General features: G+C 60.5%; 1 protein-coding gene across 13 annotated transcripts; it reads left to right on the forward strand.

The window, feature by feature from the left end:
- The first annotated feature begins 613 nt into the window (after window positions 1–613).
- On the forward strand, window positions 614–7,188 carry LOC135173901 (protein disulfide-isomerase TMX3-like). Of its 13 annotated transcripts, none has more exons than XR_010301542.1 (6): window positions 631–849; window positions 3,580–3,822; window positions 4,526–4,803; window positions 5,008–5,120; window positions 6,013–6,142; window positions 6,930–7,188. XR_010301542.1 is itself a non-coding variant. In XM_064141107.1 (6 exons), the coding sequence occupies exons 2-6, from the start codon at window positions 3,756–3,758 to the stop codon at window positions 7,026–7,028; spliced, it is 525 nt and encodes a 174-aa protein (XP_063997177.1). In that variant the 5' UTR covers window positions 631–902; window positions 3,580–3,755; the 3' UTR covers window positions 7,029–7,188. The 13 variants fall into 13 exon arrangements, 8 of the variants coding, with proteins under 8 accessions (XP_063997180.1, XP_063997181.1, XP_063997177.1 ...); XR_010301541.1 differs by having other exon boundaries at window positions 4,561–4,648; XM_064141107.1 differs by lacking the exon at window positions 4,526–4,803 and adding an exon at window positions 6,201–6,355 and having other exon boundaries at window positions 631–902; window positions 6,013–6,103.
- The last annotated feature ends 10,770 nt before the right edge of the window (window positions 7,189–17,958 follow it).

Genomic DNA, 17,958 nt, shown 5'->3' on the forward strand with positions numbered 1-17,958 from the left:
CGGGGGGCGGGCCGGCGCTCGGGGGGCGGGCCGGCGCTCGGGGGGCGGGCCGGCGCTCGGGGGGCGGGCCGGCGCTCGGGGGGCGGGCCGGCGCTCGGGGGGCGGGCCGGCGCTCGGGGGGCGGGCCGGCGCTCGGGGGGCGGGCCGGCGCTCGGGGGGCGGGCCGGCGCTCGGGGGGCGGGCCGGCGCTCGGGGGGCGGGCCGGCGCTCGGGGGGCGGGCCGGCGCTCGGGGGGGCGGGCCGGCGCTCGGGGGGCGGGCCGGCGCTCGGGGGGCGGGATCGGCGCTCGGGGGGCGGGCCGGCGCTCGGGGGGCGGGCCGGCGCTCGGGGGGCGGGCCGGCGCTCGGGGGGCGGGCCGGCGCTCGGGGGGCGGGCCGGCGCTCGGGGGGCGGGCCGGCGCTCGGGGGGCGGGCCGGCGCTCGGGGGGCGGGCCGGCGCTCGGGGGGCGGGCCGGCGCTCGGGGGGCGGGCCGGCGCTCGGGGGGCGGGCCGGCGCTCGGGGGGCGGGCCGGCGCTCGGGGGGCGGGCCGGCGCTCGGGGGGCGGGCCGGCGCTCGGGGGGCGGGCCGGCGCTCGGGGGGCGGGCCGGCGCTCGGGGGGCGGGCCGGCGCTCGGGGGGGCGGGCCGCTAGGGCTCCGCAGTCGGACGCATGCGGCAGTGGGAGCGGGGCGGAGCAGCGCGGGCGGAGCCGCAGGGAGCGGCAGTGGCGCTGAGCAGGCTGCAGCGGAATGGCGGCGAGCACAGAGCGGCAGGCAGGCAGGCGGGCAGGGCGTTTCGGGCCAGAGGGAAGCCTCCCGCGTTCCCCGGCAGAGCTGCGTTCTTTGTCTCTCGCAGCAGAGGAGTTTGGGCAGGTGAGTTGCTCGGCAGCGGCGCCGCATCTGAGACGCGTTTTAGCGCAGCTGCCGTAAGTAGCCTTTGCGGCGCTGTCTGCACGTGTGCGGGGGTCTGGAGGCATCTGTAGGTACCCTTAGGGGCCTGGAGGGCTCTCTGGGTGTCTGTGGAGGTGGTTAGGGGTCGGTAGAGGTGTGTGTGGTGCTGTAGGTGTCTCAAAAGGCTGTGAAGGTCTTGAGGTGCCTTGCAAAGGTCTCGAGGTGTCTGTAGGGGTCTGCAGGGTTCTCTGGCAGTCTGTAGAGGCCTGTGGGGGTCTCTAGGGGCCTCTTAAAGACATGCAGGGGTCTGCAGGGCTCTATGGAAAGGTCGGGAGGGGTCCCTAGAGGTCTCTAGGAGGCTGGAGGGGTGTGCAAGTGTCTGTAGCATTCAGCAGGTGTGTGGAGGTTTCTGTTCTGGGCCCGCAGGTGTCTGCAGGCATCTTGTAAAGGTCTGCAGGGGTCTGTGGAGCTCTGTCAGGCATCTGTTAAGTGTCTGCAGGAATCCATTGAAGGTGTGGAGGGGGCTGCAGGGCTCTGCAGAGGAGGCTGTGGCTGTGTGTAGAGGTCTTAGGGGTGTGAAGAGTTTGCAGGGGTCTGTAAGGGTCTGCAGAGCCCTTGGAAAGGTCTGAAGTTGTCTGTAGGAGTCTGGAGATGTCTCTAGGGCACTGCAGGGCTCTGCAGGGGTCTGCTGCTGCGGGAGGAGTGGGCTGGCGGAGCCACGCCCCCCGGGCTGCGGAGCCACGCCCCCTCCCTGGCCTTTCTTGCCTGGCTCTGGTTGCTGCCTCTTTATTTGCATAGCCACACCCCCTGTCCCCTTGCTGTCTAGTCCCCGCCCCTTTCTTTCTGAGCCACGCCCCCTTCCCTGTTCTGTGTCTGGTCCCCGCCCCTTTTCCTTAGCCACGCCCCCTCCGTGCACTGCCTATTCCCCGCCCCCTCCATAGCCACGCCCTCTCCCCATGCTGTGTCTAGTCCCCGCCCTCTCCATAGCCACGCCCTCTCCCCCATGCTGTGTCTAGTCCCTGCCCTTTCCGTAGCCACGCCCTCTCCCCCATGCTGTGCCTGGCCCCGCCCCCTCGGCTCCACCCCCGCCCCCCAGTAACTAATTATATGGTGACAGATTTGGAGCTTCCTTTGGAGGAGGAGTTCAGGAGGTGGCTGCTGATTGGTGGATTGTGATGGGCGTGGTTTGCCGCTTGTTCTGCCTCCCTCATTTGCATACATTTCAATATCAGGCTCTGCCTTTGAGTACCTTGGAGATGGGTTGGGGGTTGGGGAGGGGTTAGCGGGAGGGTCAGCAGCTGATTGGTGGATCCTGTGGGGGCTGTGGGCATGGTCACCCCTGTGCCCCGCCCCCTCATTTGCATAAATGAAGGCAGGGTCCACCTGGCGGAGTTTGGTGCTTTATTGGGGGGGGGGGAACTGGTTAGGACGGGGAGGGTCAGCAGCTGATTGGTGCATCCTCTGGCGTGGGCGGGGCCTGCCCCTGCCCCGCCCCTCCGAAGCGGCCGATGGTCTCCAGCACAGCCCCAGCAGCTCCAGGAAGGAGGAGACCTCCCCCCGCAGGCCTCCAGCCCCCCGGGAGACCCAGAGCCTGCGGGGGGAGGGCTCAGGGACCCCCAGACCCTCCTAGGAACCTCTCAGGGACCCTCAGGCCCACCCAGGGACCCCCAGACCCTCCTAGGGACCACCCAGGGACCCGCAGACCCGCCCACTGGCCTCCCAGAGACCCCCACTCACCTCCTTGTATGCCCCCACTAATCCCCCAGCCCCTCCCCGTCCCCGCCCAGCGCCCCCCAGTGCCCACTCAGGCCCTCAGCTTGTCCCCGCAGCACTGCAGCCTGGCCTGGGGGCGCTGCTGAGGCCTCCCCCAGGGCCGGGCTGGGGGCTGCAGGCCTGGGCCCAGCGCCCTCAGTGCCACCTGTGCCAGGCCAGCAGGCAGCGGCAGCAGCACCTCCCTGGCAGGGCAGGTCAAGGAGCCTCGGGGGAGGGACCCCAGCACCCCCCAGCGTCCCCCCAGTCCCCTCCCACTGCTCCCAGTCCCCCCCAGGCACCCCTGGGACTCTCTATGGCACCCACAGACCCTTCCCCTACCCCCAGCCACCTCTGACCCCCGTCAAAACCTCACCCGGGGACCCCCATGACACCCCCAGACCCTCCCTCTGCTCCACTGCCCCCTCCCCCCAGCCACCTCGGACCCTTCCCAAGGCGCCCCCAAACCCCCCCAACCCCGGGGCCGCCTACAACACCCCCAGACCCTCCCCCTACCCCCTTCAGCCACTTCGGCCCCCCCCCCAAATCCCCCTGCGACCCCCCCAAGCGCCCCTGGCAACCACTGACTCATCCCCAGACCCTCCCCCCACTGCTCGCCCCCCCCCAGCCACCTCATCCCCCCCCCCGGGACTCCTCAAACCCCCCTGGGGCCCCCCCGAAGCCCCTCTGGGACTCTCCAAAACCCCCCAGCCCCTTCCCCCGCTCCCCCCCGAGCCCTCTCGGACCCCTCCCGGGACCCCCCAACTCCGCCTAAGACCCCCCCGGGGCTGGGTACAGCCGCAGCAGCTCGCTCCGCGCCGCCATCTTGCCTCCGTGCCGTCACTTCCGGCTGGCAGGCGACGCTCTGGGCTCTCCTCTCGCTGGTCAAAGCCGCTCTAGGCCTCCGAGGTCCTCCAGGCGCCACTGCGAGCGGCTCTGGGCCAAAGCAATGTCTGTGCTCAGCTGCAGGGATGGATTTGCCTGCACTCAAGCTGCTGCTGCCAGAGCCCCTCCGTGTCAATCTGTGCTGCCGTTGGGTTCTGCAGCTCTCTCCAGCAAGCATGGCATGAGCTGAAGGAGCAGCAGGAGCAGCATGGCCGTTCCCCAGGCAGCAGGAGGGTTCAGCCCAGCACCAGCTCATGCGGGAGGAGCAGATGCTGAGGAACATCCCCCACGAGACGCAGGTGGCCAAAGAGGCTGGGTCAGGTAAGGCTTTGTGTGGAGTTTGTGCTCCTTCTGGCAGTCAGGTGCACCGGTTCTGAGGAGTAGAAGCATGGAGTGGTTGCTGTTGGAGAAGAGCTTCCAAATCATCCAGGGCAGCCCTTAAGGCAGCACTGCCAGGTCACCCCTAAAGCATGTCCCTGAGCAGCACAGCTGTAGGACTTTGCCTCCCTCCAGGTAGCTGCAGCCAGCAGTGAGGTCACTGATCAGACTCTGTGCTCAGAGCAGAGCTGCTGCAGCCCTCTCAGCATCTTGGTGGCCTCCTCTGCACTGGCTCCAACACTTCCATGTCCTGGTTGTGCTGGGGGCTCCAGAACTGCCCCCAGGACTGCAGATGGGGTGTGAGGAGAGCAGAGGCAAGGGGCAGAATCCCCTCCCTTGCCCTGCTGCCCACACTGCTCTTGCTGGAGCCCAGCACAGGGTTGCTGTCTGGGCTGCACTCACACTGCAGGCTCCTCTTGAGCTTTGCATCAGCCCAGACCCCCAGGGCCTGTTCCTCAGGGCTGCTCTCAGCCGTTCCCCATCCAGCCTGGAGTTGTGCTTGGGATTGTGCCCACCCAGGTGCAGGACCTTGCACTTGGCCTTGATGAATGCCATGAGGTTGGCCTGGGCGCACCTCTGCAGCCTGCCCAGTTTGTAACTGGGGCTGTAAAGAATGGTTATGCATTGCCTGTGCTTCTGATTTCAGGAGAGTCCCATTTCATTCTTGATGCTTTCTTTAAGAGAGGCATACAACTGAGCTCCCTCAGAGAAGCAGCATGAAGTGCATGAAGGATGCTGGCTGCACTCAGTACAGACAAGGCACATTGGAGTAGGTTAACAAGATGCTTGACATTTGCCCTTAATGGTCATTGTCTTCAAATGCATCATTCGGGAGTGAAGTTGCTTGGCATTTGCAGTTGACTACTTCTTCTCTGGCCTTTGGAGTGAAGGAAGGGAAAAACCAGAGTTGAAGATGTCAGCTCTGTAAGTTTTCTCTGGGTGATCAAAGCATGCACAACATCCTGTGCTTGTGCTCTGGAAGATTCTAGGAGCTTCACGGGGACTCAGGGAGCACAAGTTCTGGATTTCTGTGGGCTGTCTCTAGATGAACACCTGAGTGCAGTGAATCTAAAAGCAGCTGTCTCTCATTTGAAGTTAAAGTGATGTGATTGATCTGGTGCTTTATAGGTGCCAAAAAGGAGACCTTCTTCACCTGCTTCTCCTGTGCAAGCTCTTCTGTCTGTCTGCTGAGATGTTTCTGCCTGTTTCTCTGGCAGAGAAGTGTTTGCTTTTTTGGCTGGGTAAGTAGGAGATTTGTTTTGTTGATTTGCTTTGTTTTGTCGCTGAATACTTGGTGCAGCTGGCCTCAGATGCTGTTTGTTCACAAAGGACACACTACTGTGTGATTGGTGGGCATAGAAGCAGTAATTGCTGACAGAAGCACGCTTGTGACCTTGGCTGTAAATTCATGAACAGGCATTACAGTGTTTCTGTCTCTGCAAGCCAAAGTACTCTCATGCTGAAGAACTTCTTCCTCAGATCCACTCTGAGCAGCCCTGCTCTCCCTCAGCTTCAAACCATTCCCCTTGCCCTGTCTTTAGACACCCTTATGGAAAAAGTCCCTCTGCAGCCTTCCTGCTGCAGGTTCCCTTCAGGTACTGGGAGGTAGCTTTAAAGTCTCCCTGGAGTCTTGTCCCCTTCAGGCTGAGCAGCCCCAGCTCCCTCAGCCTATCCTCTTAGAAGTGCTCCAGCCCTTGGCTCATCCTCGTGGTCCTGCTCTGAACTGGTTCCAGCAGTTTTTCGTTCTTCAGCTGGACTGTGGCCATGTGGAATGTTTTGGGTTGTGCTTTTGCCTTTGCATGCTGAAAGACTTCCTGTGTTACCTTAGTAGTACGTTTCATGTGCAAGGTTCCTGTCTGTGATCTCTTGCTGCTGGGGAAGTCATGAGCTACCTGTGGGGGTGTGAAATGCAGTAAGCTTCCATCGCGTTGCCTGCACGGATGTGAGGGGACAAAGTACTGCTGAGAAGCTTTTTTGTACCATTCTCTTCCCCCTTCCCCTCTTGCCTTTAAGGGAACACACACAGGGAGAAGCTCACTGAGCGCCCTCTGACATGCTGTAGGAATTCTTTGCTTTGCAGTGTTTTACACTGTGGCTCTTCAAACCTGTAACCCATCTGCTTTCCATTGCCAGCGAGCTGACCATCCGTACTACCGTCGCCTTGAATGCCTCCAACCAGCAGTGTTTGCTGCCAGACAGACACCTGGAGAAGACAGAGGACATGGTTAAGTTCATGAAGGATATCTTGGATGGTGCTGCTGAAGTAAGTCTTTGTTGTGGCTTGAGATATATTGGTTGGTGTTTGGTTTTTCCCCCCTTAGCTGCGGTGGCTCCGATTGTTACGCCGTGTGATTTATCTTCCTGTCCTGGCTGTCTTCCCGTGCTGGGTGCTGGCAGTGAATACGTGGTGAGGAGTGCTTGGGGTGTGCCATCCTTTGCTGTTCTCACTGTGGGAACTCCAAGAGCCATGGAATGGGTGCGTTATGAGTGATGCACAATTAATAACCAATATTAATGTTGGTATCCAGGCAAAGGTTGTTAATAACTACAACCAACCTGTTTCTTATCATTCAGTCTCTGCAGAAAGCTTATTGACAAGGTTCAAAGCACACAGCTGGGGTATTTGTACACTTAGAATCATGGAATCAGCCAGGTTGGAAGAGACCTCCAAGCTCATCCAGCCCAACCTAGCCCCAGCCCTCTCCAGTCAGCTAGGCCATGGCACTAAGTGCCTCATCCAGGCTTTTCTTGAGCAGCTGCAGGGACGGCGACTCCCTAGGCAGCCTCTGTGGTCTGAGAGCAGAGCAGCAACTTGCTGTTAGTTTGCTGTGATGGTCTCAAACAACTGTGGGAGAGTTTGGCATGAGCCTGTTGGAATGCTTAGCCTTACTGGAGGAGCTGGGAGCGTCTGGGCAGCATGAAATGCAAGAGCAATTGCTTTTCACTTCCTTCTTAAGGGACTTAAGGGTTGGGAGGTCTGAAGAATGAACTGTTGGGATCATAACTGCAAAGTGTCAGCAGTTTTGACATGGTTCCATTTGACATTGCAGGCACAGGCTGGTGATGGACTTCTGCAACGAAGCAAGAGAGTCCTCTATGAGGCCAAGGCTGCTGTAATGGTAGAGTTCATTGCTTATTCAGTGAGGTGATGCTCTTGTCAGTCAAGAAGGACTTAGTTGCAGAGGCTTTAGAAATGCTTTGATGTAAGCTTGTTGCTATGCTGTGCCTAGTGTATCTATTGTCACTATTTAGAACTAGGCTTAAACCAAATGAACTTCTGGATTAAAACAGCCAATCATGTCTGCCACAGTTCTAACTGTTCCACCTGCATGAATTTCACATTTTTCACTCTGCTGTTAGTCTGATGTATTTTAAGGGACAGAATCATGAAAATCCAACCTCTTTTCCTTGAGCTTTTTGCCATCGCTTCAGAGGTTCTTTTGTGTTCTGAGCAATGTTTTGGTTTCAGTCTGTCCCAGTCCTCTGTCAGCCTCCCAGCCAAGAAATCTCTGCTCTGGTGAGGCGGAGCAGCTTCTGTCTGTTGTTACTTGTCCTAGTGCTGAGCACCACCAAGCAGCAGCTGGCACCTTGGTGCTGACCCCTGCCCCTCGGCAATGTATAGACGTTAAGGAGATCCCTTCTCTTCCCAGACTAAACATCCCCAGGCCTCTCTCTCTTCTTTCCAGCCCCCTCCCCCCCCCGCTCTTGCCCCTCCCCCAGTCCTTTCTTCCCCCCCTCCACCTCCTCTCTTTTCCCACCCCTCCTCTTCACCCCCTCCACCTCCTCTCTTTTCCCACCCCTCCTCTCTTCACCCCCCCACCTCCTCTCTTTCCCACCCCTCCTCTCTTCGCCCCCCCACCTCCTCTCTTTCCCACCCCTCCTCTCTTCACCCCCCCACCTCCTCTCTTTTCCCACCCCTCCTCTCTTCGCCCCCCCACCTCCTCTCTTTTCCCACCCCTCCTCTCTTCGCCCCCCCACCTCCTCTCTTCGCCCCCCCACCTCCTCTCTTCGCCCCCCCACCTCCTCTCTTTTCCCACCCCTCCTCTCTTCGCCCCCCCCCCTCCTCTCTTTTCCCACCCCTCCTCTCTTCGCCCCCCCCCCCTCCTCTCTTTTCCCACCCCTCCTCTCTTCACCCCCCCCCTCCTCTCTTCCCACCCCTCCTCTCTTCACCCCCCCACCTCCTCTCTTTTCCCACCCCTCCTCTCTTCACCCCCCCCCTCCTCTCTTCACCCCCCCGCCTCCTCTCTTCACCCCCCCGCCTCCTCTCTTCACCCCCCCCCTCCTCTCTTCACCCCCCCACCTCCTCTCTTCACCCCCCCACCTCCTCTCTTCACCCCCCCACCTCCTCTCTTCACCCCCCCCCCCTCCTCTCTTCACCCCCCCGCCTCCTCTCTTCACCCCCCCCGCCTCCTCTCTTCACCCCCCCGCCTCCTCTCTTCACCCCCCCCCGCCTCCTCTTCACCCCCCCCTCCTCTCTTCACCCCCCCCTCCTCTCTTCCCCCCCCCCTCCTCTCTTCACCCCCCCCTCCTCTCTTCACCCCCCCCTCCTCTCTTCACCCCCCGCCTCCTCTCTTCACCCCCCCCCTCCTCTCTTCACCCCCCCCCCTCTCTTCACCCCCCCTCCTCTCTTCACCCCCCCCTCCTCTCTTCACCCCCCCCTCCTCTCTTCACCCCCCCCTCCTCTCTTCACCCCCCCCTCCTCTCTTCACCCCCCCCTCCTCTCTTCACCCCCCCGCCTCCTCTCTTCACCCCCCCCCTCCTCTCTTCACCCCCCCCTCCTCTCTTCACCCCCCCCCCTCTCTTCACCCCCCCCCTCTCTTTCACCCCCCCCCCTCTCTTCACCCCCCCCCCCCTCTCTTCACCCCCCCCCCCTCTCTTCACCCCCCCACCTCTCTTCACCCCCCCCCTCTCTTCACCCCCCCTCCTCTCTTCACCCCCCCCCCCTCTCTTCACCCCCCCCACCTCCTCTCTTTTCCCACCCCTCCTCTCTTCACCCCCCCACCTCCTCTCTTTTCCCACCCCTCCTCTCTTCACCCCCCCCACCTCCTCTCTTTTCCCACCCCTCCTCTCTTCACCCCCCCACCTCCTCTCTTTTCCCACCCCTCCTCTCTTCACCCCCCCACCTCCTCTCTTTTCCCACCCCTCCTCTCTTCACCCCCCCACCTCCTCTCTTTTCCCACCCCTCCTCTCTTCACCCCCCCACCTCCTCTCTTTTCCCACCCCTCCTCTCTTCACCCCCCCACCTCCTCTCTTTTCCCACCCCTCCTCTCTTCACCCCCCCACCTCCTCTCTTTTCCCACCCCTCCTCTCTTCACCCCCCCACCTCCTCTCTTTTCCCACCCCTCCTCTCTTCACCCCCCCCCCCCTCTCCTTTCCCACCCCTCCTCTCTTCACCCCCCCACCTCCTCTCTTTTCCCACCCCTCCTCTCTTCACCCCCCCACCTCCTCTCTTTTCCCACCCCTCCTCTCTTCACCCCCCCACCTCCTCTCTTTTCCCACCCCTCCTCTCTTCACCCCCCACCTCCTCTCTATTCCCACTCCTCTTCTCCTCACCCCCCCACCTCCTCTCTTTTCCCACTCCTCTTCTCCTCACCCCCCCCCATTTTTCTCTCCCTCCCCACCTCCTCTCTTCTCTCCCCCCCACAATAACGAGAGCCACACCAGAGGCCAGAGCTGTGCTGTCGCAGCAAGCAAAGGAGGCAACGAGATGCTGTAGGGACTCTGACTCTTGCTGCCAGGCTGCAACAAGAGGAAGGGAGATTCTGGCCCCCAACAGGTGAAAACAAGAGAGGAGCAAGGCAGGAAGCACAAAAGCAAACCTATCTCATGAAGGAAACAGCACAACTTCAAGCACAGCTTTAAGCACAGCATACCAAGGAGGAACAGAAATCCCAAGCAGAGCAAAGGGGAGGAGTGGCTTAGAGAAAAGCAAAAGCACCCCACAAAGCACACAGCCAAAACACCACCCCACAAAGGACACAGCCAACCTACCCCCGCAAAGGGGATCAGCCAAAGGCTTCTGCCTCTCCTGGGGCAGCTTAAAAAGGGGAGGTCAATTGAAGTCTCCTCCCACCCCAGCTGTGGCCACTTTGCCCTCCCTGCTCAGTGCCCTTTATAAGCAGTGCAGGAGGAGCCCAGCCCCAAGCTGGGCCCATTGCGGGCCAAGGGATCCTCCGCCTGGCATCCCAGGTGAGTGCGCACGGGTGAGCACCGGGTGCGTGGTGGAGGGTTTCAAAGGCCGGGGGGCCTGGCTGGCCCCCCGGCTAGCTAGGGCCACCTTAGGGCTGGGCTACTGACCCACTGCAACATCCACCTTAGCTCACGGGTGCTAAGTCTGTGTTGTTATTGAGGCTGAGTTTGCTTTAGGAGTTTGGATCCTCAAAGGTTTTGCGCTGGGTTCTGCGATGGATGCAAAGATGGAGCAGGAGCACAAACTGGAGCTGGTAACGGACGAGGATCTTCAAAAGTTTTACTCTAGGTTCTGCGATGGATGTGAACGTGGACCAGGAGCCACAGCTGGTAATGGAACTGGTAACAGAGCCGAAGCTGGTAACGTAGAGTGGAGAGGAGGAAAGCAGCAGAGACTGCCCGGGGGAAGGTGGAGGGCAGCGGCAGGATGGCAGGGGCTGCCCAGAGAGGTTGTGGAGTCTCATTCTCTGGAGCCTTTCAAGGCCTGTCTGGATCTGTTCCTCTGTGAGCTGAGCCAATCTGTATGGTCCTGCTCTGGCAGGGGAGTTGGACTCGATGATCTCTTTGGGTCCCTTCCAACCCCTGACATCCTGTGAGTCTGTGATTATGTCTAAGCTTGACTTCAATATTGTCTAGGAGCTTGAATTCAGCATTACGTATAAGCTGAAATTAATTACTCTAATCACAGCCAGTTGCTAATCTTTTCCAGCCCCTTTGGTTATCTAGTCTCTGCCCACTGCAGCTGTGTGTGGGGTGCTCGGCTGTTTACAGCTCCATTTGCTGAGCTGACTGGGAACCAAAGACGTTCCCAGCATGGGTTGCTCATGTTTATCAATTCTTGTGTGCTGTGCTAATCAAGAATTTCTCCAACAGATTATTTAATTTGACCCGGGGGAAAGTTAAGATGGAAACTTTGTCAAAATAGAGAAGTGAAGAATATTTAATCTATTTCCTGAAATTTCCTTAGCTGATATCAGAAATTAAATTGCATTACTGCTCAAGGCAAAACCAATAAAGCACTTCAAGCACAAATAGCAAGGAACTGGAACATTCTTACCAATGAAACTGGAGAATAGAGAGGAGTGTGGAGCACTAAAACTAGCATCATAGAATCAGTCAGGGTTGGAAGGAACCACAAGGAGCAGCCAGTTCCAAGCCCTTTTGTGGTGCAGTGGTAGAATTCTCGTCTGCCATGTGGGAAACCCAGGTTCGATTGTCCAGACGGGGGGATGTGTTGGTGGCCCAGGTTCAAGTCCTGGCCAATGCACCTAAGAAGGAGAGAAGTCTCCGTTTGGAAAAAAGCACCCAGAATTGATGAAAAAAGCACCAAGAATTGATGTCCCGGGTTGGGCAAGTTGCCCCCCGGGGAGAAGTCGACTCAGCACAACACAAAACCCATCCTTTTTTGAAAGTCAGGGAAAGATGAAATTGTATTTTCTTATAGTTTAAGTATAACAATGTAAAGAGAAATAATAACTAGAGAAGGAAGGAAGGAAAAAAAACAAACAAACAATACAATAACCTTAAGGGAGATGGGGGAGGGGTCAAGCGGCGGCGAAGCAGCAGAAGCAGCAGTAGCCAAAACAGCAGCCGGGGAAGATAGGCGAAGCTGCAGCAGCAGAAGCCAGCGGGAGAAGGGGGAGAAGAAACTGTGCTTCTAGACATTAAGTTCTTGATGCTCCAATGAAATTATATTAATTTAGCTATTGTTGCCATTTATGTGGCCTATCGCTGGAATGTTCATCTCTCCCCTATGTCTGAGCTAGAGGATCAGCTCAAACGGCCACAAGAGGGGCCGGGGAAGGTGTTGGGGTGGTTTGATAACCCCTCCTGGGGACTTAGGTTTCTGGGAGGGGAGTTGTGCTTCTGTATTGTTTACCCTTTGTATATTTCTGTATATAACTGTATATATTGTAAATATCTGCTTGTGTATTTGCTGCTGTAAAATAAATAGCTTCATTTATATTCCCAGAGGCCGTCTGAGTTAGCTGGGGCAATTCCAAAAGTGTGAGGGGGCGGGAAAGAGCGCAAACCATGACAGCCCCCCTCCCTTTGCTCCCCACGTTGCCACCCCCTTTGCTCCCCACGTTGCCACCCCCTTTGCGCCCCGCTTAGCCCCCGTCTCTCTCGCGCTGCGCCCCGCTTAGCCCCCGTCTCTCTCGCGCTGCGCCCCGCTTAGCCCCCGTCTCTCTCGCGCTGCGCCCCGCTTTGGCCCCCTTTGCTCCCCAATTTGGCCCCGCACTTTGCTCCCAGCTTGTCCCCCCCTTTGCGCCCCGCTTTGCCCCCGTCTCTCTCTTTGCGCCCCGCTTTGCCCCCGTCTCTCTCTTTGCGCCCCGCTTTGCCCCCGTCTCTCTCTTTGCGCCCCGCTTTGCCCCCGTCTCTCTCTTTGCGCCCCGCTTTGCCCCCGTCTCTCTCTTTGCGCCACGCTTTGCCCCCGTCTCTCTCTTTGCGCCCCGCTGTGCCCCCGTCTCTCTCTTTGCGCCCCGCTTTGCCCCCGTCTCTCTCTTTGCGCCCCGCTTTGCCCCCGTCTCTCTCTTTGCGCCCCGCTTTGCCCCCGTCTCTCTCTTTGCGCCCCGCTTTGCCCCCGTCTCTCTCTTTGCGCCCCGCTTTGCCCCCGTCTCTCTCTTTGCGCCCCGCTTTGCCCCCGTCTCTCTCTTTTCGCCCCGCTTTGCCCCCGTCTCTCTCTTTGCGCCCCGCTTTGCCCCCGTCTCTCTCTTTGCGCCCCGCTTTGCCCCCGTCTCTCTCTTTGCGCCCCGCTTTGCCCCCGTCTCTCTCTTTGCGCCCCGCTTTGCCCCCGTCTCTCTCTTTGCGCCCCGCTTTGCCCCCGTCTCTCTCTTTGCGCCCCGCTTTGCCCCCGTCTCTCTCTTTGCGCCCCGCTTTGCCCCCGTCTCTCTCTTTGCGCCCCGCTTTGCCCCCGTCTCTCTCTTTGCGCCCCGCTTTGCCCCCGTCTCTCTCTTTGCGCCCCGCTTTGCCCCCGTCTCTCTCTTTGCGCCCCGCTTTGCCCCCGTCTCTCTCTTTGCGCCCCGCTTTGCCCCCGTCTCTCTCTTTGCGCCCCGCTTTGCCCCGTCTCTCTCTTTGCGCCCCGCTTTGCCCCGTCTCTCTCTTTGCGCCCCGCTTTGCCCCCGTCTCTCTCTTTGCGCCCCGCTTTGCCCCCGTCTCTCTCTTTGCGCCCCGCTTTGCCCCCGTCTCTCTCTTTGCGCCCCGCTTTGCCCCCGTCTCTCTCTTTGCGCCCCGCTTTGCCCCCGTCTCTCTCTTTGCGCCCCGCTTTGCCCCCGTCTCTCTCTTTGCGCCCCGCTTTGCTCCCGTCTCTCTCTTTGCGCCCCGCTTTGCCCCCGTCTCTCTCTTTGCGCCCCGCTTTGCCCCCGTCTCTCTCTTTGCGCCCCGCTTTGCCCCCGTCTCTCTCTTTGCGCCCCGCTTTGCCCCCGTCTCTCTCTTTGCGCCCCGCTTTGCCCCCGTCTCTCTCTTTGCGCCCCGCTTTGCCCCCGTCTCTCTCTTTGCGCCCCGCTTTGCCCCCGTCTCTCTCTTTGCGCCCCGCTTTGCCCCCGTCTCTCTCTTTGCGCCCCGCTTTGCCCCCGTCTCTCTCTTTGCGCCCCGCTTTGCCCCCGTCTCTCTCTTTGCGCCCCGCTTTGCCCCCGTCTCTCTCTTTGCGCCCCGCTTTGCCCCCGTCTCTCTCTTTGCGCCCCGCTTTGCCCCCGTCTCTCTCTTTGCGCCCCGCTTTGCCCCCGTCTCTCTCTTTGCGCCCCGCTTTGCCCCCGTCTCTCTCTTTGCGCCCCGCTTTGCCCCCGTCTCTCTCTTTGCGCCCCGCTTTGCCCCCGTCTCTCTCTTTGCGCCCCGCTTTGCCCCCGTCTCTCTCTTTGCGCCCCGCTTTGCCCCCGTCTCTCTCTTTGCGCCCCGCTTTGCCCCCGTCTCTCTCCCTTTGCGCCCCGCTTTGCCCCCGTCTCTCTCTTTGCGCCCCGCTTTGCCCCCTGCTTTCCCCCCACCTCTTTGCACTCCGGTTTGGCCCCCTCTTTGCGGCCTGCTTTGGCTCCCCTATTTGCGCCCCGCTTTGCCCCTTCTCTCTCTCTTTGCGCCCCGCTTTGCCCCACCCCTCTCCCTTAGCGCTCTGCTTTGCCCCGTCTCTCTTTGTGCCCCACTTTGACTCACCCCTTTGTGCCCCTCTTTGCCTCCCTTTGTGCCCCTCTTTGCCTCCCTTTGTGCCCCTCTTTGCCTCCCTTTGTGCCCCTCTTTCCCCCCTCTTTGCGCCGTGCTTTCTCCCCCCCTCTTTGCACCCCGCTTTGCCCCCTCCCTTTGCTCCCCGCTTTGTCCTCCCCTTTCTTGGTGCCCCACTTTCCCCACCCCTCTTTGCGCTGTGTTTTTGCCCCCCTTTTGTGCCACGCTTTCCCCCCCGCTTTGCACCCCACTTTGCCGCCTCCCCAGTTTGTGCCCCGATTTGCACCCCCTTTGCGGCCCGCTTTGATCCCCCTTTACACCATGGTTTCCCCCCGCTTTGCTCCCCGCTTTTCCCCCCCTTTGCTCCCCGCTTTGCCCCCGTCTCTCTTTGCACCCCGCTTTGCCCCGTCTCTCTTTGCACCTCGCTTTGCCCCCACCCTCTTTGCGCCCCACTTTGCTCCCCCCTTTGCGCCCCGCTTTGTCCCGTCTCTCTCTCTCTTTGCACCCCACTTTGCCCCTGTCTCTCTCTCTTTGCGCCCCGCTTTGCCTCCGTCTCTCTCTCTTTGCGCCGCACTTTGACCCCGTCTCCTTGTGCCCCACTTTGCCCCATCTTTGCGCCCCGCTTTGCTCCCCTCTCTTTGCGGACCTCTTTGCCACCCATGTCTTTGAGCCCTGATTTGCCCCCCCTTTTCTCCACACTTTGCCCCCCCTTTGCTCCCCAATTTTCCCCCGTGCTGCCCCCTCTTTGATCCCCACGTTGCCCCCTCTTTGATCCCCACATTGCCCCCCTTGGATCCCCGTGTTGCCCCCCCCTTTGTGCCCCGCTGTGCCCCCTGCTTTGCACCCCACTTTGCCCGGTCTCACTTTGCACCCCGCTTTGCCCCCATCTCTCTCTTTGTGCCCCGCTTTGTCCCCGTTTCTTATTGCGCCCCACTTTGATCCGTCTCTCTCCCTTTGTGCCACGCTTTTCACCATCTCTCTTTGTGCCCTGCTTTGCCCTCCCCTCTTTGTGCCCTGCATTACCACCCCCCTTTGCGCCCGGCTTTGCCCACCCCTGATTTGCGCCCTGATTTGCCCCCCCCTTTTGAGCCCTGCTTTGCCCCATCTCTCTTTGCGCCCTGCTTTGCCCCCCTCTTTGCCCCCCTCTTTGTCCCCCCCTCCTTTGCTCACCGCTTTGCACCCCCTCCTTTGCTCACGGCTTTTCCCCCTCCTTTGCTCCCCGCTTTGCCTCCCCCCCTTTGCGCCATGCTGTGCCCCCACCCCCTGTGTGCCCCGATTTTCCCCCCCCTTTGCTCCCCGCTTTGCCTTCCCTTTGCACCTCGTTTTTCCCCCCCCTTTGCGCCCCACTTTGTCCCCCCCCTTTGCGCCCTGCTTTGCCTCCCCTCTTTGTGCCCTGATTTGCTTCCCCCGCTTTGCCTCCATCTCTCTTTGTGCCCCACTTTGACCCCGTCTCTTTGCGCCTCGCTTTGACCCCCTTTGCACCCCGCTTTGCCCCGTCTCTCTCTCTTTGTGCCCCGCTTTGCCCCGTCTCTCTCACTTTGTGAGCCGCTTTGCCCCGTCTCTCTCACTTTGTGAGCCGCTTTGCCCCGTCTCTCTCACTTTGTGAGCCGCTTTGCCCCGTCTCTCTCACTTTGTGAGCCGCTTTGCCTCATCTCTCTCCCTTTGTGCCCCGCTTTGCCCCATCTCTCTCACTTTGTGAGCCGCTTTGCCCCGTCTCTCTCACTTTGTGCCCCGCTTTGCCCCCCCAATTTGTGCCCCACTTTGCCCTCCCCATTCTTGGTGTCCCGATTTGCTTCCCCCACTTTGCCTCCGTGTCTCTTTGCGCCTCGCTTTGCCCCCCCTTTGCACCCCGCTTTGCCCTCTCTCTCTTTGCGCCCCGCTTTGCCTCGTCTCTCTCCCTTTGTGACCCGCTTTGCCTCGTCTCTCTCCCTTTGTGCCCCGCTTTGCCCCGTCTCTCTCACTTTGTGCCCCGCTTTGCCCCCCCAATTTGTTCCCCTCTTTGCCCCCAACTTGTGCCCTGATTTGCCCCCCCTTTGCGCCCCACTTTGCCCCCCCCCTTTGCGCCTCGCTTTGCCCTCCCCCTCTTTGCACCCCGCTTTGGCCCCCCTCTTAGCGCCCTGCTTTGCCCCCGTCTCTCTCTCATTGCGCCCCACTTTGACCCATCTCTCTCTTTGCGCCCTGCTTTGCTCCCCTCTTTGTGCCCCGCTTTGCGCCCGTCTTTCTCTCATCACACCCCGCTTTGCCCCGTCTCTCTTTGTGCCCCGCTTTGCCCCTTCTATCTTTGCGCCCGCATTGCCCCACCTCTTTGCTCGCTGCTTTGCCTCCACCACTTTGCTCCCCGCTTTGACCCCCCCCTTTACGCCTCACTTTGCCCTCCCCCTCTTTGCACCCTGCTTTCCCCCCACCTCTTTGCACCCCGGTTTGGCCCCCCTTTTGTGCCCCGCTTTGGTCCCCCCTCTTTGCGCCCTGCTGTGGCTCCCCCCTCTTTGCACCCTGCTTTTCCCCGCCTCTCTTTTCACCCCGCTTTGCCCCATCTCTCTCTCTTTGCGCCGCGCTTTGCCCCATCTCTCTCCCTTTGTGACCCGCTTTGCCCCATCCATCTCCCTTAGAACTCTGCTTTGCCCCGTCTCTCTTTGTGCCCCGCTTTGACCCACCCCTTTGCTCCCTGCTTTGCCCCCATCTCTCTTTGCACCCCGCTTTGCCCCCTTCTCTCTCTCTTTGCGCCCCGCTTTGCCTTGTCTCTCTTTTTGCGCCCCGCTTTGCTCCCGTCTCTCTCCCTTTGCACCACGCTTTGCCCATCCCTCTTTGTGCCCCGCTTTGCCCACCCCTCTTTGCGCCCCGCTTTGCCCCCCCTCTTTGCGCCCGGCTTTGCCCACCCCGATTTGCGCCCTGATTTGCCCACCCCTGATTTGCGCCCTGATTTGCCCGCCCTTTTGCTCCCCGCTTTGCCTCCCCCTCTGTGCACCTCGCTTTGCCTGCCATTTTGCCCCCTGCCTTTGCTCCCTGCTTTGCTGCCCCTTCTTTTTGCCCCGCTCTGCCCCCGCCCTCTTTGCGCCCCGCTTTTCCCCCCTTTGCTCCCTGCTTTGCCCCCCCTTTGCACCTCGTTTTTCCCCCCTCTTTGCGCCCCACTTTGTCCCCCCCTCTTTGCGCCCTGCTTTGCTTCCCCTCTTTGCGCCCCAATTTGCTTCCCCCGCTTTGACTCCGTGTCACTTTGTGCCCTGATTTGCCCCCCCTTTGTGCCCCACTTTGCCCTCTCTCTCTTTGCGCCCCGCTTTGCCCCGTCTCTCTCACTTTGTGCCCCGCTTTGCCCCCCCTCTTTGCGCCTTGCTTTGCCCCCATTTCATTGCGCCCCACTTTGCCCCCCCTTTGCACCCTGCTTTGCCCCGTCTCTCTCTTTGCGCCCCGCTTTCCCCCATCTCTCTTCCTTTGTGCCCCACTTTGACCCATTTCTCTTTGAGCCCCACTTTGCCCCCCCCTTTGCACCCCACTTTGCCCCCATCTCCCTCCTTTTGTGCCCCGCTTTGCCCCTCCTCTTTGTGCCTTTCTTTGCCCCCCCTCTCCTTGTGCCCCGCTTTGCCCCCTCTTTGCACCCCGCTTTGCCCCACCATCGTTGCCCCCTGCTTTGCCCCCCCTCTCTTTGAGCCCCGCTTTGCCCCTGTCTTTGCACCCTGCTTTGCCCTCGTCACTCTTTGCGCCCTACTTTGCCCTCCCTTTCCACCCCGATTTGCCCCCCCCCGTTGT

Source organism: Pogoniulus pusillus, unplaced genomic scaffold, assembly GCF_015220805.1.
Source record: "Pogoniulus pusillus isolate bPogPus1 unplaced genomic scaffold, bPogPus1.pri scaffold_128_arrow_ctg1, whole genome shotgun sequence".
Taxonomy (NCBI): Eukaryota; Metazoa; Chordata; class Aves; order Piciformes; family Lybiidae; genus Pogoniulus; species Pogoniulus pusillus.

Excerpts from the sequence above, each read along its gene's own strand:
- LOC135173901 (XM_064141107.1), top strand. The coding sequence starts at position 3,756 with ATGCGGGAGGAGCAGATGCTGAGGAACATCCCCCACGAGACGCAGGTG. Across the intron at positions 3,823-5,007 it reads GGCCAAAGAGGCTGGGTCAG|GTGCCAAAAAGGAGACCTTC; the intron begins GTAAGGCTTTGT and ends GGTGCTTTATAG. Across the intron at positions 6,356-6,929 it reads CTCCAAGAGCCATGGAATGG|GCACAGGCTGGTGATGGACT; the intron begins GTGCGTTATGAG and ends TTGACATTGCAG.